Source organism: Dromiciops gliroides, chromosome 6, assembly GCF_019393635.1.
Source record: "Dromiciops gliroides isolate mDroGli1 chromosome 6, mDroGli1.pri, whole genome shotgun sequence".
In the NCBI taxonomy this organism is placed as follows: Eukaryota; Metazoa; Chordata; class Mammalia; order Microbiotheria; family Microbiotheriidae; genus Dromiciops; species Dromiciops gliroides.
In genome coordinates this window covers 140049842-140075912 of record NC_057866.1, presented here as the reverse complement: position 1 = coordinate 140075912, position 26071 = coordinate 140049842, and the positions used below count along the sequence as shown (strand labels likewise).

The window sequence follows — 26071 nt, the reverse complement described above, 5'->3', positions numbered from 1 at the left end:
AGCTATCCAAGGAACATACTGGACCATAATTAATCTGCAATACAGCAGTTTTCCAAAACACCATCAAAGTTCAAATAAAAAGTACTCCTTATTTTGGTAGATCTAAGAATTAGCCTGGGTTACATTTCTAGTGTTGGAAAAAAGGCAAGAAAAAGTTCCTGATACAGGAAATTAAAATAGCAAACTTAGAAAAATCTAGCCTCTAAGCTATGTTCTTTTCATGTTAAAAAATAACTTTCAAAAAGCTAAGAAATAAACACAACAGAAGTGTCAATCTTTACCAATTTATTTTTTACAAAAAAAAAAAAACCAAACCAAAAAACCAAAAAAAAAAAAAAGTAGCAATGTAGAATACATAGGTTTCTTCTGCTGCCATACACGCAGGTTGTGAACATTCCAAGCCAATGTATACATTTTGGAGGAGAAAGTTAAACAATAGCACTGACCAAAATGCTACTGAACATAGGAAGATTCTCTTTAAAAAGGTTAAAAATTAGGTATCAATAATGTCTTCTTAATATTGCTTTCATCATTGAAGACTGAAAAAAAAATAAAAAATGTGACTGACTTTACAGAATAAGTTTTAAAAAACAAAGGGGAAAAAAAGAGGCTGCTACAACACTGCCATAAAGTCAAACCATCATACTTCGATATTTGCATACTTGATAGCAGCATTATTTTCACTGAACCGTGTGCAACTACTTGTAAGAAAACATCAAAGCAAAATATCACGGCAGTTATCCATCAATATCCAAAAAACAAAAAATAAAAAAAAAAACTCTAGGATGAACACACTATATAAGCAGATGAACACTTACGGAGAATGAATCAATATCTACATTCTTGACTTTTCCATTCTGCCCCAATAAAAGTGTCAACTCAAGCATCACCTTTGTGCATTTGTTTTGGCTGATTTGAGTTTTTCCAGTTCTTATATACTGCATGCTTGGAACAAAGAGGGTCATAATAAAACCTTTTACACAATGAACTTTAAGTAGACATCTGAAAATAAATTTACTACTTGTAAACACACAAAAAAAATACAAGAATTTTTTTTGTTGTTTTTAAACAATCAGTGCTTCCAGACACATTATCTTCTGTATCGTCCTCTCTCCCCTCGGTCTCTGTCCCGATCACATAATCTTTCTCTCTCTCTTTCTCTCTCTCGTCCTCGATCCCTATCTCTGTCTCTCCTGTTATCTCTCGGACGATCCCGTTCTCTCTCTCGATCTCGTTCACGGGGTCTGCTTCTTCGGCCACTGACAACAGCTTGTGTTCGACGAAGGAAGTCATCTACTCGCATATCATAATCATGCTGAAAAGAAGACAATATCTTAAACTTAGGTAAATCTGAAGGCTTGGAACAGAAAGAATAAAGTTCTAATCTATGGAACAATTTTTGAGGGGGGGTGCTAGGAACTTCGCTTTCTATTAAATATGTGTAACTCGATGTCTGACAATTTGCTAAAAACAGTATTTAAATGTGTATCTGAGACACCTCCTCTCCTGTACACTGTTGTAGATGGATTAAACAAAACCTTCACTACTAAAGCATTCATATCATTCAACTTCAAGAAACATATTCAATGATATCTCTTCAAAAATGTTATGGTTAAAGTAATAACCTAGCAATTTTCTTCCACCACCACTCATAAATTCCCTCACTGCATCCAAGTGAAATATTTCAGTCTGCAACACTCTGGGTCTGTTTTCTCTCATCTAATTCTACCCACTATGCCACAAACACTTGTGCCTTCTTCACACAAAACTCATTTTATCTTTGAGATCCTCCAAGAAAGCTGCATTCATGGAGATTTTCAAAGATAGCCTACTGCTACTAGTGGCAAGACAACAAAGAACATGAAAAGAGTAATAACAATAATAGCTACTAGCATTAATAATAATAACAACTACATCTCATTTGATTGTCACAATAACCCTAGGAAGTAGGTGCTATTATCCTTATTTTACAGATGAGGAAGACTCAAAGTGAGAGACTGTGTAGTCTGACCAGGGTTACATAGCGTGGAAGTATCTGAGGCAAAATTTGAACTTGAATCTTCATGAGTTCAAATCTAGCACTCTGCCTTATGCCACCTAGTTGCCTCATATGAACCTTTTAAAATAACCCTTGAGATATAAGGTACAGTTAAACAGAGTTTGCAATGACCTTAAAACTACAAAGTAGAATCAAAGAGATGATCTAGAAAGAGAAAATGAAAAATGAGTTTAAAAAGTCAAGGTCAGGAGGCAGCTAGGTGGCACAGTGGATAAAGCAGTGGCCCTGGATTCAGGAGGATCTAAGTTCAAATCCAGCCTCAGATACTTGATACTTACTAGCTGTGTGGCCCTGGCCAAGTCACTTAACTCTCACTGTCCGCCCCCCCTCCCCCCCCCCAAAAAAGTCAAGGCCAGGCAATATTGGAAATTGGTCATGAGAGAATTAATATAAATGCTATTATAGTGAGTTTTGGGTATATCTAAGTTCAACCCCTTGCCTCTTTCTGTTGTTCTTATTTTTATCCTCCTACCTCTCAAGTCACTTATCTGGCTTGGCCTCCTTGTTTTCTCCCTTCTCAACAAGGTCAACTAGAATATTTGGAGCAAAGGTTTGAAACACAGTTAACTTGGTCTGCCTTATACACAAAGTGCATGTACATTTTAATGCAAATGCACAAAACAGACATAGGCTGAGCCAAAAAAGGTACATTTTTTAATGATGAAATCCATAAAAAATGGAATACACAGGACTGTGAATGACTTAGCACAAATCTACAACTACTAGGAAAAAACCCTCAATTTCCATTTGTTACTAATGATAGTTTAGGGTTCTCACCGTTGGAAAGAATGGCACAGTTATATAAACAAAAAAGCATACTGTTCTTGGTAGAAGAAAATTTCAACATTTCAAAGGAAATTGCCATGAGTTTTTTTAAAAGCAATTTTCAAACACATGATAAAAATATATTAAAAACTCAAACTGTCTTTATTACATGGGTTCTATCTTCTAAAACCCCAGAAATCTCATCATGGGGCTGACTCCTTACATAACACTCAACACTGTGATTCTTGTGAGTAGTCTTAAGACCTTACCCATTAACATGGAGAAGTTATTATGAACAAACTTCTGGGGGTTTTTGCTACCCTAATTTAAGGCTATACCAACACTTCTTAATATTATCCCATAAAAAAATGATGAAACGATATAATCAAGCTAACTAAATTTTTGGTACTTCTTGCACCTATCTGTAAGCAGAATGGAAAGCTGGCTATACTGATGCATTAAAAACAATCAGAAACAATAACCTGAAAGAGCAGATATTAGATGGCTTTAATGAAGGTCTCATCAAGAATAGAACAAACTGAACTAACCTGAATCTAAGCAATTATTCAGCTTGCATTTTATCATGCTTGACAATTATTGTCTAAAAATCACTTTTGGGGAACTGAAAGTCATCCATCTTACTAAAAACATGAATTGCTATAAACAAAGTCTACAATGGAAACATGAAATGGCTTGAAGCTGAATACTATCTGCTATATGTAAAGGTTAAATTACCCACAATCACAGAATTCAAAGCCATCCAACCCCTCATGTATTTGCTTTCTAGTGTACTTACTACTCGTTTATCTCTGTATCTTGCTTCATGGGGTACTGGATGATGTCCTGAGTAAGGGGGATGGGCTTGAGGAGGTGGAGCATGGTGCTGATAGTAAGGATGATGTGGTGGTTGTTCAATGCCTGGATAAGGGGGCTAACAGAAAACATACTTTGATAAACATTGTTTATTGAGTAGATGCTTAAGTTTTCAATCTTAGCATATACATTTCAGTAAGGAAAAAAGTAAACTAACTTGTATCTAAATAACGCTACTTATTTTCCAAAATACTAGGATTCCACTCAGCAGCAGCTTTGTAACCTTATTCATAAGCACTCTAATTCTAACTTCATTTTTTTTTTTGAATTTTACAAATGTATTCTCATTTGATCCTCACAACAACTCTGGAAGCTACTATTATTACCCTCGTTTTACACTTGAAACTGAGGCACACAGTGGTCAAATGACTTGGCAAAGGTCATACTGCAGCTAGTAAGTATCTGAGGCTATATCTGAACTTTGGTCTTCTTGACTACAGGCCCAGCATTCTATCTACTGAACCACCAACTGTTCTGTGTCTTATAAGTGAATTCAGAGTCATGAAAATTTGGGCCCAAGTCCAGCCTCTGACAAATACTGACTATGTGCTTCTGAACAAATTACTTAGCCTCTCAGCATTCCAAGCAACTCTTTAAGATGATAAATTGCAGAAGTGATGATTTGCATTGGTAGAGGGAGTTTTTTCACTGGGAGTTCCCTATAGCAATGAGATCACAGATCTTGACCAGCATGAAAACGCCACTATCAAAGGAAAAAACAAAGTAAATGAAAGCAGTTTTATATTATCTTCTCAAGAAAACCCAGCAAAGGGGGCTAGCTAGGTAGCGCAGTAGATGAAGCAACAGCCATGGATTCAGGAGGACCTGAATTCAAATCCAGCCTCAGACACTTGACACTAACTCCATGACCCTGCCAAGTCACTTAACCCTCACTGCCCCTGCAAAAAAAAAAAAAAAAAAAAGAAAAGATCTAAAAACTGAAGTTCCACAATTTCCAAACTGTATTCAATTCAGTGTATATTTTCCAATTTTACTGGCATTTTCATAAAGTACTAGAAAGAAGCACTAAAAAGAAAATAAAGCAATTAAAAAAAAATAAAGCACAAAAATCAAGAAAATTATAAAAAGAAAATAAAGGACTAAAAAGAAGAAATATCCTGGTGGGATAAATAAGTTGTTTCAATTACCTAGCTTCGATTACTCTAAAAATAAGTTTAACAGTGTCTTAAATACCTTCTACAACTTAAAACTTACACCACAATTAAAAAAAAAATCTAAGTCACCTCAAGCAATGAACTTTATATAAGGGCTGGTTCAGTGTTTAAGGTATAGGAATATCTAATTTCAAGTCATATGAAATCATTTTCATCATCCAAAAAGAACACATCTATTTCTTTTGTACAAATCTCTATATATAAACTGATAAAAATTTGTCAAAAACAAATTAACGCTTCAACTAAAGCTAAATATTTTTTAAGAAATCAAGATGTACAGAATACAAACCATTCCCTGCCATGGTGGTGGAGGTCCCATGTTGTGAAATTCTCTCACATAATCATTGTAGGACTAAAATGAAAGACCATAATGTTAACATTAAATAAGGTAATATTTTAGAACTGCAAACGAACCATACTCTAAATTCCCCCATGTTTTAAATTTAAAGTTTAAAAGACTTACCCCATTTAGAAAAACATCTCGGCGAACTCCTGAAAATCGTCTGTTGGGAATAAGATTTGTGAAACTAAATTCAGGTAATTCATAAACCAGTTCCTAGAATATTGTTAAAAATTAATCAAAAGAAACCCAACTTACCTGTCTACTTCTTGATACCGTGGATCCTTTAAATACCCTGTTTAAACATCAAGCATTTCAGTAAATCAAATTCAGAATTTTCATATTCATCATTAAAATTGTCTTTTTCCACTGAACTCTAATTCTCTCTGAAATCTAGAGTTAAATCCTGCAACTGAAACTGTCTCTTGAGTGTCTTTGATATAACGGATAGTAAGAAAATAATTAACTATCTGGTTAAGAGAATTATAAACTTTTGTATACACCTTCAGATTAATATTCTGACTCATTAAACATATGGCCAATTCCTAACAATAGCAGGTACAAGATCAAGGGTTAGCATGGGAAATATTTAAATCAAACTTTAACACTAATGCTTATATTCCAAATCCAAAAGAACAAGCAAATAAATGACATAATTCCTGCCAATTCAACAGAAGAGATGTAAGAAAAATGAAAGCTGGAGAAATAAAATACAATTAATTGGGAGACAGAAGAACTAGACTCTAATAATAGCTCTTCCACTGCCAGTGGAATTCCATTCCATTAAGGGAGTCACTTAACTTTGATGGGCCTAAGTTGACTCACCTGTAAAAATGGGGGTTGGCTACATAATCAATAAGCCCCCTTCCCAAGCTCTTCAGAGTTTAACAAAACTCATAAAAGTGAGGGTTTTGACATTCTTTTCAAATTTCTTAACAGAGGTACTAAGGATAAATTTAAAAGAATTATCATTAAAAAAGAATTATACCTTAGAATGGAAATGTTAAAAGAACTCAAAATTTTCACAGACCAAGAAAATTAGAATAAACATTAAATTGTGTATATTACTGGTTGACTATGTCTATATTTTCTGGATTAACTTCTCTTACAAACAAAAATAAAGCATAACAAGGAATAGAGTTGAGTAAATCAAGAAGCAGGACTTGAGTCAAGACGACCTGGGTTCAAATCCCCCAACTTTTTCCAGTGTCCCCAAGCAACTCTTAAATTATACAACTGTAGACTGTTATTTTGTGAAGGGAGTTTTCTCACCAGAAGTTGCAAGATACCAATCAGGATCAATGTGGGGGTGGGGTGGGGGGGTGTGGGGGGTGGCACTATATGCAGTGCATCTATTCTCTTAAGAAAAGAACAACACAATACATATTTTTTATAGTAAAAATTTTCAAATGAACAAGCATCTACTTTCTGTCCCTCATTCCCCTCTACTTTGGGAATGGAAGATGGAATTTTTAAAAAATATGCAAAGCAGAGAGCAGCTAAGTGGCACAGTAGATAAAGCACCAGCCTTGGATTCAGGAAGACCTCAATTCAAATCTGGCCTCAGACTCTTGACACTTACTAGTTGTGTGATCCTGACCAAGTCACTTAACCTTCACTGCCCCCCCCAATGCAAAGCATATATTCTTACTATTTCAAATGTCCAAATTTTTAAGCAATTTTTAAAGAGACAGGTCCTAGACTCCACACTTTGAAGTCATAAAATTTTAAAGATTTTTATAGGGGTCCTTAGTCCCTTAATTACATAGAAGAAATCTTATTATAGCAGCCCTCACTATAAATTCCTCTGCATTCTCTCAAAACAGCTACAGGTTTTTAAAATGAGTCTTTTAAAATTTTTAATATGACACATAGTATCTAACATATGGGACAAAAAAAATTAAACATAGTTTTTTGGCTTCATATGCTTCTATAGTAAATAGAATATAGGTTTCATTTTAACATCAATGTAAACTGCCAGGTAGGGAGAAAAGTTTCTTATAATACAAAATAGCATTAAAATTAATACTGCTGGAGCAAGCTAGGTGCTGCAGTGGATAGAGCACCAGCCCTGGATTCTGGAGGACCTGAATTCAAATCTGGCATCAGACACTTGACACTTACTAGATGTGTGACCCTGGGCAAGTCACTTAACCCCAATTGCCTCAACAACAAAAAATAATAATAATATTGCTTATATAATGATGTGCAACAGTCCTGAATTTTGAATCCAATTATAAAGGGAGATAAGGCAGCCGGCTAAAGAAATACTAATAAGAATTTCCAAGATTTCAATATTCAGATCTTTGTATTTTCCCAGTTTTAAATTCTTATTTTTGTAAAATCACTAAATTCTAAAATAATTCTAAAAAGCCAAATATATTTGCATGATTGTAAGATATTAACCTGGTCTTTGATGAAACTCAGGGGGATAGTCAATCCTTGGTTTCTTTCTGCTGTTATGAATATCATAATCTTCTGGTCGACGCCTATACAAATTAGACACATTAGACATTAAACCGAAACCTGTTTTGAAAATGGGAAAGCAGAGTATTTGACAGAAATAAGCAAACAGATCAGGCCATGGTTTCCCTTAGGGATTATTTCTCAATTTTTAGTCAGCTTCGAGTAGACCTAAAGTTTCTAAATCTTCATTTCTTTAAGCTTTTAGTATTATCACAAACCATACCCTAAACTTTACTGCTGGAGGTAGAGCTACTTGTCATTCTGATGTCTCATGCTAAGACCAGACACTTGGAAAGAGTAACCTGCTCAAAACATGTAAAGTCACATTTTAGTAAATCAGACACAAATATCAGTCAAATAAACTGAGCTAAAAAAAAATTCAACATTGATTTTAAGAACTAATCTGAACAAAATCTCAATTCAATACCCTTTGTTCCCACCACTACTTTATACCTCAAACCACCTTTTCTATTTTATTACAGATTGATTTCTAACACCGGCTTTTAAAAATGATGTGTGTGTGTGTGTGTGTGTGTGTGTGTGTGTGTTTACTTGCAGGGTTTTTTTCCTTTTACGTGATTCAAATAGAAAATTGGGTAGGTTTAAAAAAAACAAAACAAAACAAAACAAAAACTCCCTAAGTCTTCAAAGCCTTTGGAAAGATCACTTATCTTAAGGGTAGGTGTCTAGCAGTCATTAAGACCATATTTTATTAATGTTTTATTAGGCCTTCACAGAAAAAGAAAACATTTTAGAGCCAATATGGGCAGTTCATTGTGTTAAGTTTCCCTTGGGACAAAAATAAGCAGATGCATAACTCTTCCCCTTAAATGTCAATATCATTGTTTATAGGGCATTTGCAAAACACTGTTTTACTCCCTAGATAGAAACTCTTAAAATATACCTCAAAGAGGGAGAATTCTTAATATTTATCCAAATATTCAAACATCAAAATGAGATGTTGAATTCATTCATCTACATATTCCCTTGTTATTAAAAAAAAAAATCAGTAAGTTAAACTCCAACCGATTAACACTTTTTTTTTTTTCAGCAATCATCTGGAAAATGACCAATCAACATTTGTTTCCATTAACTGACTATTCAGCCTCATAACAATTCCCAATATTTATACAAACTGCAATAAAAAAGTGAAGAAATGTTTAAGCCTCTGAAAAGCCCCAAATCCTCCCCCCCCACAACAGAACAAAGCAGTTGCATCTACAGTAAATATTACTAAGAAAATTAAAAGCTGGTGTAAAGAACATACCGCTTTCTTGTAGTTGGGGGGTGCATTTACGACCGGTATAAAACATGATAGTAACAGTTCATATAGTAGTCCAACTACTGACTTTAAGCTGTAAGCCACATACATAAATGGAGGCCCTGGCAGGCTTGAGAGAAGGAGTGGTGGTGTTATATGTATAGTTTGCAGTCCATTGCAAAACTGAGGTAAAAACTTCACTTGTAAATACTTTATTGCACTGGAAACCTCTTAGTTTAAAACTTCAAAAGACATCTTGGTGCTCAGTCCTTTTAGGCCAAAAATAAGGGGGCTCTGCCAGGTTTCCTCCTACCTATTCGATAGTGTCCTTTTAAAGCTCAATGGAATAGGGGCTCTTGTTGGATATCTGTTACCTACCACAGAATGTTTCCTCCAAAAGGAAACTTAACCAAAGGTTTCATCCCATCAAACCACACATCCAACAGTCTTTAGCAGAAAACTTTAGATTTATCTTTATGCAAAGTGGCTACAGGGGAAGGTGTTTGGTAGAAGGGCTTATATCAGTCCTTTGCAAAGACTTCTCCAATTCTGTAACAAGTTATACCCCCTTTTTCCTGGAAAATGCTGTTTAGTTCATAAAGCAGTGATCAATAAACCATGACGATCCTCTAAAAATATTTTAAGTCCGCGAGTACTGCCAGCATCTGGAAAGGTTGTAAACAGACACAGCAACAGCCATTCTTTTTGGGTTGTTGCCGGGTCTCCCAGGGCCACTTGATCTGATCCCCTTTGGAAAGAACCTATTGTTTTCAGAAGCTCAGCAAGATGTGTGAATTCAGTGGTTACATGTTAGAGAATATTTGGCAATGGGGTTAACACATCACGGTGACACAATTTGAAACAGTCCCAATAATGCTCCTCTTGAATATCAAAATAACTTAAAATATTTATCCTCTAAATGAGGCGCCATCTTCTGAAAAATTATTAGTGATCCTTTATAAAAGTCCCATATCTGATAAGGCTTATCCAGAGACACACCTGAAAGAAAAGGCTTTTACAAAATATTAACAACTTTTTTTCATATAAACTTTCTCTTTCTCCTCCATTCTAGCCTGTTCATAGCAAATCAAAGCCTACCTCACTTCAACGTTATACATTGTATTATCTGTAAATTATCTAAACTAGGTATCACTCTTTAGCAAACATTTTTTTCTGCAAAAGATCCCCATTTTCCTCTTGAAAAATGACTGAGACCAAGGTGACAATGTGAAATCCTCAATGAAGCCACAAACTAGTCCATGCAGCTTGATTTGAGGATTTTCTCTCTTCTTTACCGCAGGGCAAACTTTTGACGAATCACATTCCTCCATCATGTTATTCTGATACATGTGCCTATTATCAGTCCAAAGAACGTTTCTAACCTTCCCACATCCCGGACTGGTTCTCGACGGGAAGGACGTCCTCTTGAACGGGGCTGTGAATGCATTCTTCTCTTGTGACGCATTTTATGAATGACCTGATACAAGTCAATACTTTCATCGGGGGGAAATAGAAGACAAAGCTGGGTTCCACATTCAAGCTCAATTTCCTGGAATAGGAAAGTAGCGATTTACAAGCTGAAAACAGGAATAAACTTTCAAAAGACTTGTACCATTTTCCTGAGGTTTTTATAAACAAACAAGTTGAGACAGTGCCTTTATTCCCATGGTTAAGGATCAAATGTAGTTCCATTAAACTGCCAGCTCTTAATTTCTTTTCAGTTGTGTTTCAGTTATTACACAGGAGGTGACCACTGATGAAGGGGAAATACATAGCTGGGATCACCACAGTTAAAGTAGCACAGAAAGTTCTTTGTTGATAATTGATTGTTATAATCACAGTTACAGAAAAAGGAATACTCCTTTTTATGAACATTTTATGCAAAATACAAAAAAGCTAAGTCAAAATTATCACCCACAATGCGATCCAAACACAAAAAATTATCATCCCATTAACCTAACTCATGAGCATTACTCACAAATCAGAATGTCAACGTAGCTCATGTATTTATTATAATCTCTTTTCACTGAAATTTTCATATAATTATGAAACAAACTAGTGAAAGAACCACTTCTTAAATGTAAATTGGTATCTTTTGATTATTAATGCTTAAGATTATTCAGAGTGAATACAACATAAACTTTCACTTCCACATATTATTTTAAGCACTTACTGAAAATGATTCATCTTATTTCTGATTCTGAAATAGGGCAGATGATTAGGATATTTTTGGTTATCTAAAACCAATAGATTTCTTCATTGCTTCTTCAGAACACTTTTTCAATAATGAATTAGTAAAAGTAACCTTTTAAAAAGTTTTTTTCCATACTCTATATTAAAATGTGATCATAAATATATTTCACAATGCTTCAATTAAGTCAGTAAACTTGAAGCTATAAAATCGGTGTCACTGAAAGTCAATAAAAAAGGCAAAGCAGAGCACAGGCTTCAAAAAAAATAAAAACCTCAAGTCTCAATTTCCTAACGAGCTTCCCCAAACTATTACCCAAAACATCACAGTTGATAATTAACTATGGTTCTAATCAAAATAAAATGTAAGTTCTGAAAAAGAAAACTTCTGGTTGTGTTAGTCATTCTTATTTTCCTTTGTACCATTTAAAAGACTTTTTTACGAATTGTAAAACAATTTAGAAAGAATACTTTAGTACCAATGCAGCAAAATGGCTTTTGATGAACTTAAACACTAACCATTTGTTGTTTTAATGTTACTAAAAACTTCAATTAAACTGACAAACCTGTCCATCGCGTCCAATCTTAACTGGCTTATGTTCATTCCAAGGATTGGTAAGGTGAGCAGATTTAGTGAAGGGCAATTCACGCCTAAATATAGAAGTAGCATCAAATACATTATTTTAATTGTTTAGTAAAGATCCTTAAACAAAATAGTTTATTTCACTCCCATAGTAAGCTGATTTAAGCATGAGAACCCTGGGTTTTATTATATAAGAATGTTGGGGGGGGGGGGGCAGCTAGGTGGCGCAGTGGATAGAGCACCGGACCTGGAGTCAGGAGTACCTGAGTTCAAATCAGGCCTCAGACACTTAACACTTACTAGCTGTGTGACCCTGGACAAGTCACTTAACCCCAATTGCCTCACTTAAAAAAAAAGAATGTAGGTAGATTATTTCACAAATAATGATAATTTGTAAAAATAGGTCCCTCAGATGTTTGAGAACATTCAACAGAAATGCTTTCCTGTACCTAGTTTTCCCCGAAGTTGTGATCACAAACTCCAGAGCTGTTGTTAGGATGAATTTCAGCAAGTTAACATAGACTTAAATGCTGATGTTCCACATAACTTAGCATATAAACTAGTTTGTTATTGTGAGATATACACACACACACACACACACACACACACACACACACACTCATCTCATTGAGACTAAGCCTCTGTAGAGTTAAGAATCACAAAGTAGAAAGCAACGGACTAAAAATTGACAAACTTGAGTTTTAATCATAGCTCTTGCCCTTAAGTTGGCAAAGTTACTCAGCTTCTCAGTTGGAATAATTTCTAAGGTGCCTTCTCTTCTAGTTCTTAAAAAATACATTTCTTTCTCTTATACTTCTGCAAACCCCTATATTCTGTTGACTATATGGTAGAAATAGCTAACTCTTGGTTAAATGATCATCTGTGAAAATGAAAGGAGTTCAAAGCATCTAAGATTTTATCTCCTTAACAAAATAGCTTAGGCCAGGGTTTCTTAAACTTTTTCCACGAGCGACCCCTTTTCACATGAGAAATTTTTACACAACCCTGAGTACATAGGTATATAAAATAGGTATACAGAACCTTTTACTGTTGCCAAATTGTTGCCCCACATTCAATTATGCGAACCCATATAGGGTTTTGACTCACAGTTTAAGAAACTAGGGCTTAGGCAATATTAAATGACAAAGTTGAAATCCATTTTAATTTTATTTAAAATGTCTCTCACATCCCGAAAGAATGAAATAACAAGAAGGTTTCTATATATGACATAATATTCAGAGTAGAAATCTGGTAGCCAAAAAGAGGGGAATAAAATGTAATATTTATCACTTGGAGTTAATAGCTCTGAAATCAGAACAACTGGATTCAAATCCCACCTCTATTACTATCTATATATTATTCTAGGCAAATTCCTGGGTCTAACTTTTCTAATCAGTCAAAGGAGGAAGTTAAACTATCTTTATAGTCTCTGAGGTCTAGCCATAATCACAGAAAATTTTGAGATAGTGAATCAGGTTAAAAATTCTGTCTCTGCTCTGCATCCTGAAACAAAACTCTAAGCCTGTCATCATCTACAGAATGGGAAAGAGAGGTGTTAAACTAGGTATGGTCTCTTCTATGTCTGATGTCTATGTCTATGATATCTATGTCTTATAATGTGCTCTCATACTAATGAAGAAAGCCTATGAAATATAAAAGTTCTAACCAAACTCAACATATACACATCTTTTGAATGTCCTGTATTCTGTTTCTGGATTATAAAAGATACTGAATCACTGGATAAACTAGGTAAATGATTTTCTTTTGTGTATTAAAACCATTAATTGTCCAAATCAGCCATTCAATTTTAGGGAAAAGGATTAATTTGGCAATAATTTTAAAATTACTTTAAAGAATCTTGTCCATCTCCATTGTAATAATTTTTAAAAGAACAAAAATTAAGAAAATTTAATCTTTATATTTTAAAAGGTTAAGTTTATAATTTACCTGCAAATCCAGTCAATTTTAAAGACACCTCCAAGCATTTTAGCATTCATTCCTGCAGGCAGAACCCAATGTATAGGAGATCCTCCATGGTGGGACTCTGAAGAGAGTCTCGCAAACCCTAAGCAATGAAAATAATAATATAATAGATGCTAACAAAAATAGTTGCTTTTATAATCAAAATTAATTTTTTTTACCTTGAAATTTTCCACTTTCTCTTACAGAAAATATCAAAATAACACTTCTTGCAGATCTGAATGCAGCATTCAATTTCTTTTCATTTACTGGAAGTGTTGACCATACGCCCTACACCAATAATATAAAGAACATGGAAATACACATTTAAAACACAAGGAAGCATACAGTAAAATAATGAGTTTGAGCTGGCATATCACAATTATATGTGAAAGTCGTTCATTTACTTGATAATAACACAATATGATTCTTAAACCAAGACATTTAAAATGTGACCAGATGATAAACTACATTCCCCTTCCCCTCCTTTAAATTTTTTTTTGGGGGTTGGGAGAAGAGGGGTTTACAAGAGTTGGTTCACTGGGTAGGCAATGGCACAAAGGTATGCTCAGAAATGAAGGTGATGAAAAAGAAAAGGTAACAACAATTTTTTTTAAACATGTAGCTAAAATACTGGCTAAAGCTGTTCTTAACCTGGGGTCCCTTAACTTTTTTAAAAAATATATTTTTTTATTAACTATAATTCATACAACTGGCTTCCTTTGTGGTCTTGTTTTCTTTTATGCTTTTAAAAATATTATTCTAAAAAAAGATCCCTAGGTTTCACCAGACTACCAGACAGCCAGAGGGGGCAGGATGAAGCCAACCAGAGGAATTATGAATTTGTAATCTTTTTATGGAATCCCTCCATAAGATAATTATCACTTAACTTGGCTTAAAATTTTTTATTTCAAATTTTTATATAACAAGTTTACTTAACAATATATATATATAAAACAAGTTTACTTTATTTACATAATCATATAAAAAGCCCATTCCTGGGGTACTACAACCAATAATTTTAATATATCACTCTAATCAAAGTGTCTATGGAGGACAAAATTGCAATGAGCACTATTTGACCCCACACATCTTTCCTCTTTTTCCCTACACAAATGAATATTGGTGACTACCTTAAGTTCAGCCCCTTAAGTCTGAAAAGGATCATTAGATACTGAGATTGGCCTCTTGATACAATGTGCCCTTTATTGAAAACTGAGTCTCAGTCCTTATTGAACAGAATTGAAAATGTCAGAAATGTCGAGTAAAAGTTTAAGCTTCTAGTTTAGCTCTTGATATCTACCATATACTTTGTAAATTTAAACCTTTGGAACCATGAATGAAATTAGGAGTCACAGATGAAACAGGTAGAACACTGAACTTAACAAAATAACAAAGAACTTTCCAGTTCCTATAACACTGTCCTAAGTTCCTCTAAAAGGCATTCTTCATCTATTTAAGATTTCTTGAGTATTCAATAAATCAAACACATAAAGCTAAACACATATAAAGATGAATAAAAATATTCCCTGTTTTTAAAAAGCTTATATTCTAGCAATAACTGAAAATATAATTGGGTGGAGGCATGTTTACTGTGGGCCTTAAAGACTTATTCTCTTCTTCTATTAGGTTCAAAATTAGTAGTCACTTCTCTAACAGGGAATTTTCAACAAATACTTTATTTCCCATCCTTCATCTTCAACATAGAAGCTTTGTTTTTAAATGTATCTACTAACACATCTCATTTTCAAAATATCTGAAATTGAATGGACCAAATAAAAACAAAATTTTAAAAAGCAAGTCTTTATAATATAAAAGATAGGTTATAAAATAATCCTAAGAATTGCACCAATTACTTTAACCTATTTCTCTCCATTCATAATGATAACAATAGTATATAATAAGAACAGAAGCATTTTTATAGCACCTATAATGTGCCAGGCACTATGCTAACAGCTTTAAAAATACCATCTCATTTAACCCTCACAACCAACTCAGGAAGGAGGTACTATTATTATGACCTTTTTACAGCTGAGGAAACCAAGACAAAGTGAGGTTGTTTACTCATTGAACACAGAAGTATCTGAGCCCATACTTGAACTTGGTTCTTCCTCACTCCAGGTGTAGCACCACCTCCTAAAATTGATCTAAGTTTCAAGAATTACAGTCTAACTGCAATGTTCTTAAAATCTTTCACAATGCATCTTTAACAAGGCCATTGTGGCAAAAAATAAAAAGTTTATCACAATGCAAGGATGAAGAATTATATTTAGTAACAGGTTCTTTAACACCAAGCACAATCCATCTACTTCTAGTTTTCAACAAATGGTTACAATATAAATTACATAAAGTAGATTTTATTGGTTTATGGATGTTACCCTTTATAATTCAGGATATAATTGTTAATGATAATTGTATTAAAATAGGTTTTATGCATATTTCATATTTTATTTTATTGTACAAAGGAAAAGTCTTGTTCACATAGAAAAAGATGATAGAAAAATTTTTGTAACTGATGCTGTACCTTGGCTTTAGCAAGAGAGACATTTTCATGGTTGTTACTCTTTATAAGGAAGAATCTTGCATCCTGAAGAACATATTTAAGTTTACTTGTTTGGTCTGAAAAATAAATTCCAAATTTATTAAGATGGAACTACTATCATACCAGGTTTTTAATTCAATTTACTCTAGTAAGTCCCCTAGATCCCAACTAAATTCTTAAAAATCATGAAAACCCCCTCAAACCTGGAGAACTATGCAACAGAAAACACAATGCAAAGCTTCAGAAAGAAAACAACATGAAAGCCAAGGAAACTTAGTGATGTTCCGATACACTATTATTCTGCCAAGTGTCAAAGATGACTCTTTAAAAAGGATTAATTATGCCATATGATTTGTGTATTTATGAGAATACAAATCAATCTAAGGTCTATAAAAGCAGAAGATAGGAAAATGTTTGCTGTTGCTTTAAAATATATATAGTACCAAATCGAGATGTTTCTATATAAGCATACAGTAATATCAATTATTTGTATATATGTATGTGTGTGTGTGTGTGTATATATATATATATATATATATATATATCGGAACATTACTACTTTATAAATTGTTAATGAAGTACAGACAAGGCAAAACAATGGCTTGTGATATGGCATGCATTAAAAAGGTGTTTGTTTGTTTTCAAATTTAAATGATACCTTTTCGGACAGCACGAACGGAAGATGATAATTTCTCATGCTTCTTTTCTGAACCTGTATTTAGCCAAAGTACATTTGTTCAGATTGAGCCTTAATAGAGATAAGACACAATTTCTACAGCCTTGTCACATATAATTCTCATTCATGACAAATTATCCTTCCTTGCACACCCACACACACAAAAATAATACTGTTCAATGTGCACGAGTGTTTCAGTTTTTGGAGTGCTTTTGTGGGTTTTGGTTGTTTGTTTTTTTAAATCTATATATTTGAACAGTTTCACACTCAGAAAACTAGTCACTGAATCATCATCTTCCAAGAAAAATAAAAGTGAAAATATCACTTAAGCAGTAACAGAACAGCATTAAAATAATACAGGAAAAAGCTTAGTTTCCCTTAAGAGTCATTTATTACATTGAACATGCCAAAAATCAAAACTAACTGACATTAACAACTTCACACTAAACTATTTTCCACACAGTATTTCTATATCACTGCATTTTTAGTCCATGTATTAAAGTTATAAATGTGGTAATAATCAGTATCAAAAACAATCAAAGAGAAATACCTGTATAGGATTCTGATGCAGAACTTCCACTTCTATCAAAAACGATTGGAGATATACCTCTGGCTCTCTTTCTTTCTTTCTTTTTCTCATCTAAAAAAATTCCAAAACAATTAGGAAAAATAGCACAATATCTATTATGGAAAACAAAACAAAAACAGGTACTACACAACAAGAAATTAACTATCAATTACATAGTGGGGTTTTTTGTGGCCCAAAATGAGAAAATAGCATTACCATGTGACTTCTGTCCATTCCTAAACCTTCCCAAATGTATATTTGTAAGGAGGATGATAAAGATCATCAAAACATCAAAGAATCAATGGATTTTGAGACAGAATGAGTATTAGACATAATCTTGTCTAACTCCCCTCATTTAACAGATAAGAAAAGAGGCTTAGAGAGTGATTTCAATCAACTTAAATCTGTAACCACATCTCTGGAAATATCTGGTACAAATTTTCACTAGAAAAAATTAAATTTTAAGACTTGGAAGAGTGATCTACACAATGAGAAAAAAAAATTGCCCTGGTTTCAAACTGAAGTTCTGACACTACTGTGTGATTCAGGTAATTTACCCTTAAACTCAATTTCTTCATCTGTAAAATTGTTACAATTACTTGTGCCATCTATCTCATGGAATTGCTTTGAGAAAGTAATAAGATAATTGATATGTAAAATACTTTTGAAATCTTAAAGTACTGAAAGGTAAGCTATGTGTTTCAACCACAAATGGGAAGAAAACTATTGCTAAATCAAATAAGTACTTCATTGGAATGTTGAGTACTAGATACCTAATCAAAGTTATGAGAAATAAAAACTAAATCACCTTAAAAAATATTTGTTTTTCAGGAAAACAAAAATAAAAAGCCTCAAATGTTACCCACTACCATTCTTCCCACCTAATTTATGGTTTCTCATTCCTTTGCTATTTTTATTTTATTGTGGACTAACATTTTTTGATGACATCTACAATCAAAATCTGTTTCTGGAAAAAAGATATGCTGTGACAAACATATGTTTTTGATTCTTATTTTCTTTAGCACTTTCTTTTCCTTACTGGTCCTTGACCTTACTCAAAAAGGGTAGGAACAAATCAGGTTTAATTAAAAATCTCTCAAAAAAAAAATTTTAAATCTCTCCCTAAAACCTAGAAAATAAAATCTAGATATTGTTAGTCCTTTAATTAAAGATGTCCTTAAGTACAAGTTTTGATAATATATATAATCTTCAGATAAAGCCGTATGATAACATGGATGTATATTCCAAGTAGAATTAAATTATAGAACTTTAGAGCTTAAAAGGATTGTTGAAATAATGTAGTCCAAGTCTATTCATTATATAGCTATGGCCCAGGGCAGTTGACTTGCCCACGTTTGCACAGGGAATCAGTGGCAGAATCAGGAAAGGATCTGTTAATTCCTAATAAAGTATTCATATCATGCTGGGTTTTTTTTTATTCTAATAACTCTCTGACTTCAGACAGGTAACAAGGATATGGAACAAATAGCATACAGTATGAAATGGTAAGTGTTAAGAGATTTCAAAGGTGAACTATTCTATATTGTGAGCTAAATCATATCAGATACCTAGTGATTCTTAGTGAACAATTGCTTTATGAGTCATAGCCAAGTCCTGATCTACAATTTGATCTCAAATTCGACCAACAAATATAAAATCCTATGCTAAGTGGTAGGGATAAAAAAAGTTTAAAAATGACCAACCCTACCCCCCAAGAAGCTTAAAATTCTACTGGAGAAATCAGGAATAAACAAAGACATATAATAGAAATGATTGGGGGCAAAAGAGAGACCCAAAGTGCTCTAGAAAAATTTGAGGAAACAAAAATGCTATCAACTGACAGGATCGTGAAAGTAAAGTTTAAGTACCTGAGTTGAGCCTTGAAGAAACAGAATGACTGAAAGGCAGAGAAGCAGCATGGCATAGTGGAAAGAAGGTTGAATTTAGAGTTAGAGGGTGACCTAGGTTGAAATTCTTGCTCTATCACTGGGGGTCATTTAACCTCACTGGGCTTCAATTTCCTCAACTGTTAAAATGGAGGAGTCGGACTAGATGCCCTCAGACTTCCCTCATGTCTCTAAATATGTAATCCTATTATGCTAAGAAATATACTTCAGGAATAGAGGATGCCATGTGCAAATGTAGAATAATAATGTGGGTTCCTTTCCTTTCTAATCTATGTAATGTTGCTTCCATATTGTCACATGGAATTTTCCAAGTCTCAGCAAAAACTATATATCAGGTCCCTGTGGCTTCAAATGATTTATACTTTAGAGGCCCTTATCATAAAATGGTTGAGGATCTCTGCCCTACAGTTTAAGGGCAGGAAATTTTTCCAAATGTCAAAAAAAAACCCATACTCTGAATTTCAGACCAGATCTATAAACTAGCTCAAAGAAAACACTATCTCCTGCCAACACACACATGCACAAGGCATGCATACAAACGAGCACACACACATACTTTTGGGGGGAAGAACTACTATTACTTTCTAACTTTTCTAACTTTTTTTCTTGAAATATCAAACCTAATTTAAGATTTTAAGCCTGTTCTCAATCACCTATGGCCAAAAGTACTAATAATTATTTCCACTGTGATGTGGAAGGAAAAAAAGGCAAATCAATGTAACTGCAAAGCCCTTTCCTCTGGCCTCTCAATAGCATCAGACAAAGCATCAGTAGTAGTGTCACTCAAGAGAAGACATATTTCATATTTAAATGTCTACTAACAAAATTTTATTTTAAAAAACATTTTAAGACACAGTACTTTCTCAGAGACAAAAGAATATTTACCTCAGTTTCAGTTAAGAAAATGTGAATCTTTAATACATACCCCATACCCTCATAAAAACAGAAAGCTATAAACTGGTAACTCATTCTCATTTCTTCCTTCAAATGAACACCCTCCCTCCTTCCTCACCACCAATAACAATTTTGCCAACATAATGAATTACTGTGAAATTTCAAAAATAAACTATGAGGGATACAAATTGTGAATCTAGGCATCCTAATGTGTCTTTTTCTATTCACAAATATTTCATTTGTATAATGTGAGGGCTCAGGTGGGGAACTTGTTTCATTCAGATACCAAATAAACCTAGAGAAGGTTCAAATTTATTTAACTGAAAAATGTTTTCTAGGACTATTATCTCCTTAAAATAGCTAATAAAAAATATATACATATATACATACATACATACATATATATTTATATTATATGTATATATATATTTCATTATCACAGTTTACTAAGTTATGGTATACTTCCAAGGCCAGAAATATCTTCTTGAGAAAGGTTAAAAAAAAGTTAAATATTGGTGTATTCCATATAATAAAATTACTTCCAAAGTAGATAATTAAAATGCCTAACTGATCGTAAAATTCATGATGAATCTACTTTCATAAACCAAATACAATATTCTCTAGCTTCTATCTATGAAGCACCCATTTGTTACAAGTATATATACCTACACAGAAGTGAGAGAAGTAAACTAAGCAACAGTTTTGGAAATCAAAAAGCCACTATCCTTTGACTCAACCCATTTCAATTCAAACTCTAGCCATTTCCTCTTAAAGAACACAGGAGCTATATATAACACGAAGATGCAACAATATATACCAAATCTCCTTGCTAGATTTAAAACACTTTGACAATTCACTATAAAAAAAAGGAAGTCATCCTCCATTATTTAGTTAACACGGATTGGCAGTATAATTTCTAGCAATGTACTCAAAACGTCATCACTGTTGTGAAAGAATTTGAAGATAACATAATATAGTCTTACATCTACTTACATAAACACACTTAAATCTTAGTTGGTAATATCCTGGAAATTACATGTAAGGTAAGCCAATGGTCAATTTGGGAGGCTGTCTGTTACACTGGAAAGAGTGATGGATTTGGAGTCAGAGGACCTGGTTTCAAATCCCAGTTCTGTTACTACATGTATGACTTTGGTCAAGTCACATCAACTATCTGGACCCTCAGTTCTTCATCTGTAAAATGAGGGGATTGGACTAGATTGCTTCAAGCTCTAAATATAAATACTATGATTATCCTCTTGAAGTCTAGTCAGTCAGTCTGGATGCATTCAAGAAAAAAAAGGCTAATTAAATCAATGTAAAAGAAAAAAGTATTCATTTGCAGCTGTAGCATATACCTGATCCATCTGTGCCAGAACCAGATCTGACTGATCCATCTGTGAAAGATACAGACTCAGAATCAGAGTCACTAGCTTCACTTCGAGTATCATAGTCGTTTCCCTCTTTTTGGTCTCTTTCATCTTGCTCGTACTCCTCTTCATCCTCCTCCTCTCCATCTTCTTCTACCTCTTCTTCATCTTCCCCATCATCATCATCCTCTTCTTCTTCTTCCATTCCTTCTTCTTCATTCTCACTGTTGTTTCCTTGCTCTTCAGAAGAACCACTGGTACCACTCTCATGGTCGGAACCATATTCTTCAGAGTTTACCTCTTCTTTAGAAGAAAGGCTTGATCTGCTGTGCCGTCTATCCACATCATGCCTAATTCTCTGATGTTTAAAGAAAAAGGGAATCAGCAGTCATACAATATATACCATCAGGATGCACAAATAGTTCTAAAAAGAATATGCTTCATTCACAAAAGCATCAGAGAATTGCTTTCTTTTTATACTTGCAAAAATGTTTACTACCTGTGAACCATCTGGTGTGGAAGACTTGGCCCTTCTTTCAGGATCCCTTTTCCTGACACAAGTCTTTTCAGGTTGACTTTTATATGGCTCTCTGGAACTGCCACTTGATAAACGGGCCTTTCGTTCAGACCTCTGGTAATCTTCATTTTTATACTCTGTTACTGGCTTTCCTTTTGTACTAATTATTCTTTTGTTATTGCTAATAGATGAGCTAGGTGGCTTTGGCATCATTTGTCTTGAATGTACAGAAGGTTTTTGTCTCTTGCTTTCAGTAGTTTCTATTCGGTCACTTTTTCTTTTTGAACCTTAAAAAGAAAAGTTTAAAAGCTATAAACACTTTAAATGTAATGCATATATTTCATAGGGAAAAACAAAAAGAGCAAGGCTTCTCAACAATAATCATCTGTAAAAATAAGTTCTGGGTTCTTAATAAGCTCAGGTTCTTAAATTTTCCATTACAATATATTGTTTTAATATATCCTGAAAAAAATCAGTCTTTAGAATGATTTCTAAGAATATCTTTAGTTTGAGAAATTTCACACATTTCTTATCTAGAGAAAGTATTTCTTGTCTGGTAGTTTGCTCTTCCACACCCTCAAATGTGCTTCTAATAAATGCCAGGTATAAGTCAAAACTCGTTTCTTACGCAATCAAAACATTTATATCTGCTTCCACTATAGATGCTTTTCCTAGAAAACAATGAAAAATTCCCATACCCTTTTTCTCATTCTTATCTTGTTCACTTTCAGGGTTATATAATTCGTCATCCTGATCAGGTACTTCAGTCAAAATATCATCCAGAACATTAAGTTCTCCATCTAAAAAAAAAAAAAAAAGGGAAAGAGTAAATATCAACAAGTTTGTACTAAGTGCTTACTTACTATGTGTTCAACAATGGGATAGCTGATGTGGGGGAATAGAAGTACAAGACAAAGTCCCTGCTCTCAAGATGTATATAATTTAGTTGGGGAGCCATAATTAATATTAAAAACAGTCAAGACAGGATGGAATTAGCTAAAGACTTTTGTGTTGTCAGAATTCAAAGAAAAGAATAATAAATTAATGCTAAAGTAATTATGTTTTAAGACTCCATGGAAAAAAGACAAATCTGAATTGTATAGAATTTGGAGAGAACTTGAATGGGGATTTACTAAGAAGTCATTCCAGGAAGCAGAATGATCAAAAATCACAGTAGCAAAAATTAGCACTTATGTGTGTTACCAGAGTAAAGATACTGACAACATGGAAGATAGTTATTAGGAAAATTAGGTAATGTAAATTTGGGTAGATATGAAAAAAACAAAACAAAAAAGTCTGTATTTGGAAACATAAGACCTTTAGTACAAATTATATGGGACCTTAAGCAAGTTCTCTCACTTCAGCTTCCTCATCTACAAAATTAAGGGGATTGGATTATACAATTTCTAAATCTTTTTCATCTTGAAATATATGATCTCTGAAATCCAAGAAGGAATTGCTACACAATGCAGTGAGAAATGGGAAGGTCTTAAGGGTTAAAAGGAAGTCTAAATAAATCTAACAGTAAACAGAATAGGTAAGAAAAGAACAGAATCAGAATTATCAGTTTAGGAGACCACGGAAGCTAACTGCGTATAAGGTGGTGAGGGCCAGAATAAGTAGGGGAAGAGGAGGAAGAAACAGACTGGCTATAGATATTGTGAAACAATAAACAACAGAATATACTGCAAAATCAGGTCAGAGAATGAGGGAGTCAAAGATGAGTCCAAAGCTTCAAATCTGGATGACTGGGAAATTGATGGTAATCAGCCCAAAGGTGTCACAACTGGAGCCAGTGAAAACAGTTGAGTTCAAGGAAGTCAAATCAAAGCCATTTAAAGGAGTTTTAGAGGAGAAACCAGATAGAGAATGAGGTAAATGTAATGCCATAGAAGCCAAAAGATGAAATAAGTATTTCAAGTAGATCATCAACCATTATCATGCTTTAGAGCTGAGAAAAGGCCCCTGGATTTGGCAAAATTGTTGAAGAAGGTAGTATGGTGGGTAGGAATTCAAAATGCTAGAAATAAGAAGAGGCACACAGAGACAGTGAGGCTAGGGAAATATTAATGATAAAATAGATAACTGTGACAACATAAAAGTTTTTACAAAAATAAAACCAGTGAAGACAAGAAACTAAAATGGGCAATATATTTGTATTAAATATCAGTGAAAGGAAACTTACACAAACATATAACATTAATTCCTTATTGAATAAGTGGTAAAAAAAAAAAAAAGGATGTAAGCAACATTTTCAAAAGAATTATAAACTACAGTCACATAAAGACTTCTCCAAATCCAAAATAAGAGAAATTTCACCTTATATGGTAAAAATTGGCAAAGATGACAATATAGAAATAGTCAGAAGGGTTGAGGAAAAACAGGAATACTGATGCACGTTTGTGGAGCTGTAGTACAACCATTCTGAGTTTCAATACAGAATTTTAAAAGGAACTACACTGTCTCAAATCTTTGACCCAGCAATTCTACCAATAAGCAAATACTCCAAGGGAAGTCAAAGAGACAAACCAAGACATACTAAAATATTCATTGCAACATTCTTTGTGGTAACAAAGAATTAGAAACAAAGTGTCCGTCACCTGTGGAATGGCTGAAAAATGTGTCATATAAATGCAACGGTTATTATTGTGCCTTAAGAAATAAAGGATTCAAAAATATGAACTGATATAGTTCGAAACAAACAAGGAAAACTATATGTAACCTTACTACAAACATGTAAATAAAAAGTTCACTAAAAAGGAGTTTAAGTCTGAGTATTAAAAATTTTAAAAACATAATAATAATGAAGGTCCCAATGAAAAAAATAATCAAACACACTTCCTCCTTTATGGTAGAAATGTAGGTGGGTTGAGTTAAATTGCTGAAGAATACTACTTCATCACAAGGCAGGATCCAACAGAGCAATGGGTGTTGTGGTGAAAATGACTGGTGTAAATATAAAAAGCATTAAAACATTTTCTTTTTTTTTTTTAAAGAAAAAGATAATGGGATTTCTGATCTTTAAAAAAGCCGTTTCAATATAGTGGTATGGATGGGAGGTAGGAACAGAAGGCTATTGAAGAAAAAATGGTGTCTGAAGGTTAAAGAAAACAGAAGAAACTGAAAATTATATAAATATGGTGACAAAGTAGCCCATTCTAGAGGTGATCATGAATAGATAGGGATTAAGGACACAGGTGGAGGAGGTGAAGCATTACGGAAGAGCAATAACTCTCATCTTTCCCTCTTCTTCAAGGGTAGTCATGGATGCATTTTTAAGAATTGTTTATAATTGTTTCACGATTCCTGTCATTTAGATGATTAAATTTTGCCCTAGTTTAGAAATGGTAAGAAAAACTAGGAAGAATTTGGAATTTCTATTATAGGAAGGATCACTTTTCCTTACCTTAGTTCCTATTTACTAGATCCTTCTCAACAGCCAGGTTGAATACGTCAGGGTCTTTTGATCCTGACATCCTGTCAAAGTAATTATTCTATACCACTCCTCTTTTTCACCAATAAATTGTATACTCAATGCTTCTACTTCCTCACTATCCCCTCTTTGGCTACCATTGCAATCCAGCTTCTAACACCAAACACTCCAGTAAAACCACTTATTAAAAAACTAACTAGTAAAGTCGATGGATTTATCTCAGTTCTCATCTTCCTTGACCTCAACAATTTTTGACAACACTGAGCTGATATATGTTGCTTTAATGTGTGGAACTATACATTGAGATATGCAAATCTCATCAATGATTTTTTTTTTAATCTGTGTTCCTATGTAGGGTTCATAGATTTCAAAAAAGGAGGGACACCTCAGTTTACAGATGAGGAACTGAGGCTGTGAGAGGTAAAATGACCTGTATCAAAGCTGATATAGGTATCAAGAAGATTCATGGTTCAAATCCAGGTCTACTGTATAA

General features: G+C 33.7%; 1 protein-coding gene across 6 annotated transcripts in view; it reads right to left on the bottom strand.

Annotated features, from left to right (window-relative positions):
* Positions 1-270: 270 nt before the first annotated feature.
* Positions 271-26071, bottom strand: part of YTHDC1 (YTH domain containing 1) — a 34174-nt gene continuing 8373 nt past the window's right edge. The window contains exons 2-17 of one of the 6 annotated variants that reach the window (XM_043970705.1): positions 22844-22945; positions 22128-22432; positions 21617-21986; positions 17440-17529; positions 16872-16925; positions 16196-16290; positions 13854-13962; positions 13660-13777; positions 11696-11780; positions 10322-10488; positions 7619-7701; positions 5471-5507; positions 5336-5399; positions 5162-5224; positions 3621-3755; positions 271-1333 (exon numbers count right to left, since the gene is read on the bottom strand). In XM_043970705.1, coding sequence (XP_043826640.1) covers positions 1091-1333; positions 3621-3755; positions 5162-5224; positions 5336-5399; positions 5471-5507; positions 7619-7701; positions 10322-10488; positions 11696-11780; positions 13660-13777; positions 13854-13962; positions 16196-16290; positions 16872-16925; positions 17440-17529; positions 21617-21986; positions 22128-22432; positions 22844-22945 — 2120 coding nt within the window. In that variant the 3' untranslated portion in view covers positions 271-1090. The remainder of the gene's footprint in view (positions 1334-3620; positions 3756-5161; positions 5225-5335; positions 5400-5470; positions 5508-7618; positions 7702-10321; positions 10489-11695; positions 11781-13659; positions 13778-13853; positions 13963-16195; positions 16291-16871; positions 16926-17439; positions 17530-21616; positions 21987-22127; positions 22433-22843; positions 22946-26071) is intronic. The other 5 variants (XM_043970707.1, XM_043970706.1, XM_043970708.1 and 2 more) reach the window with 5 other exon arrangements.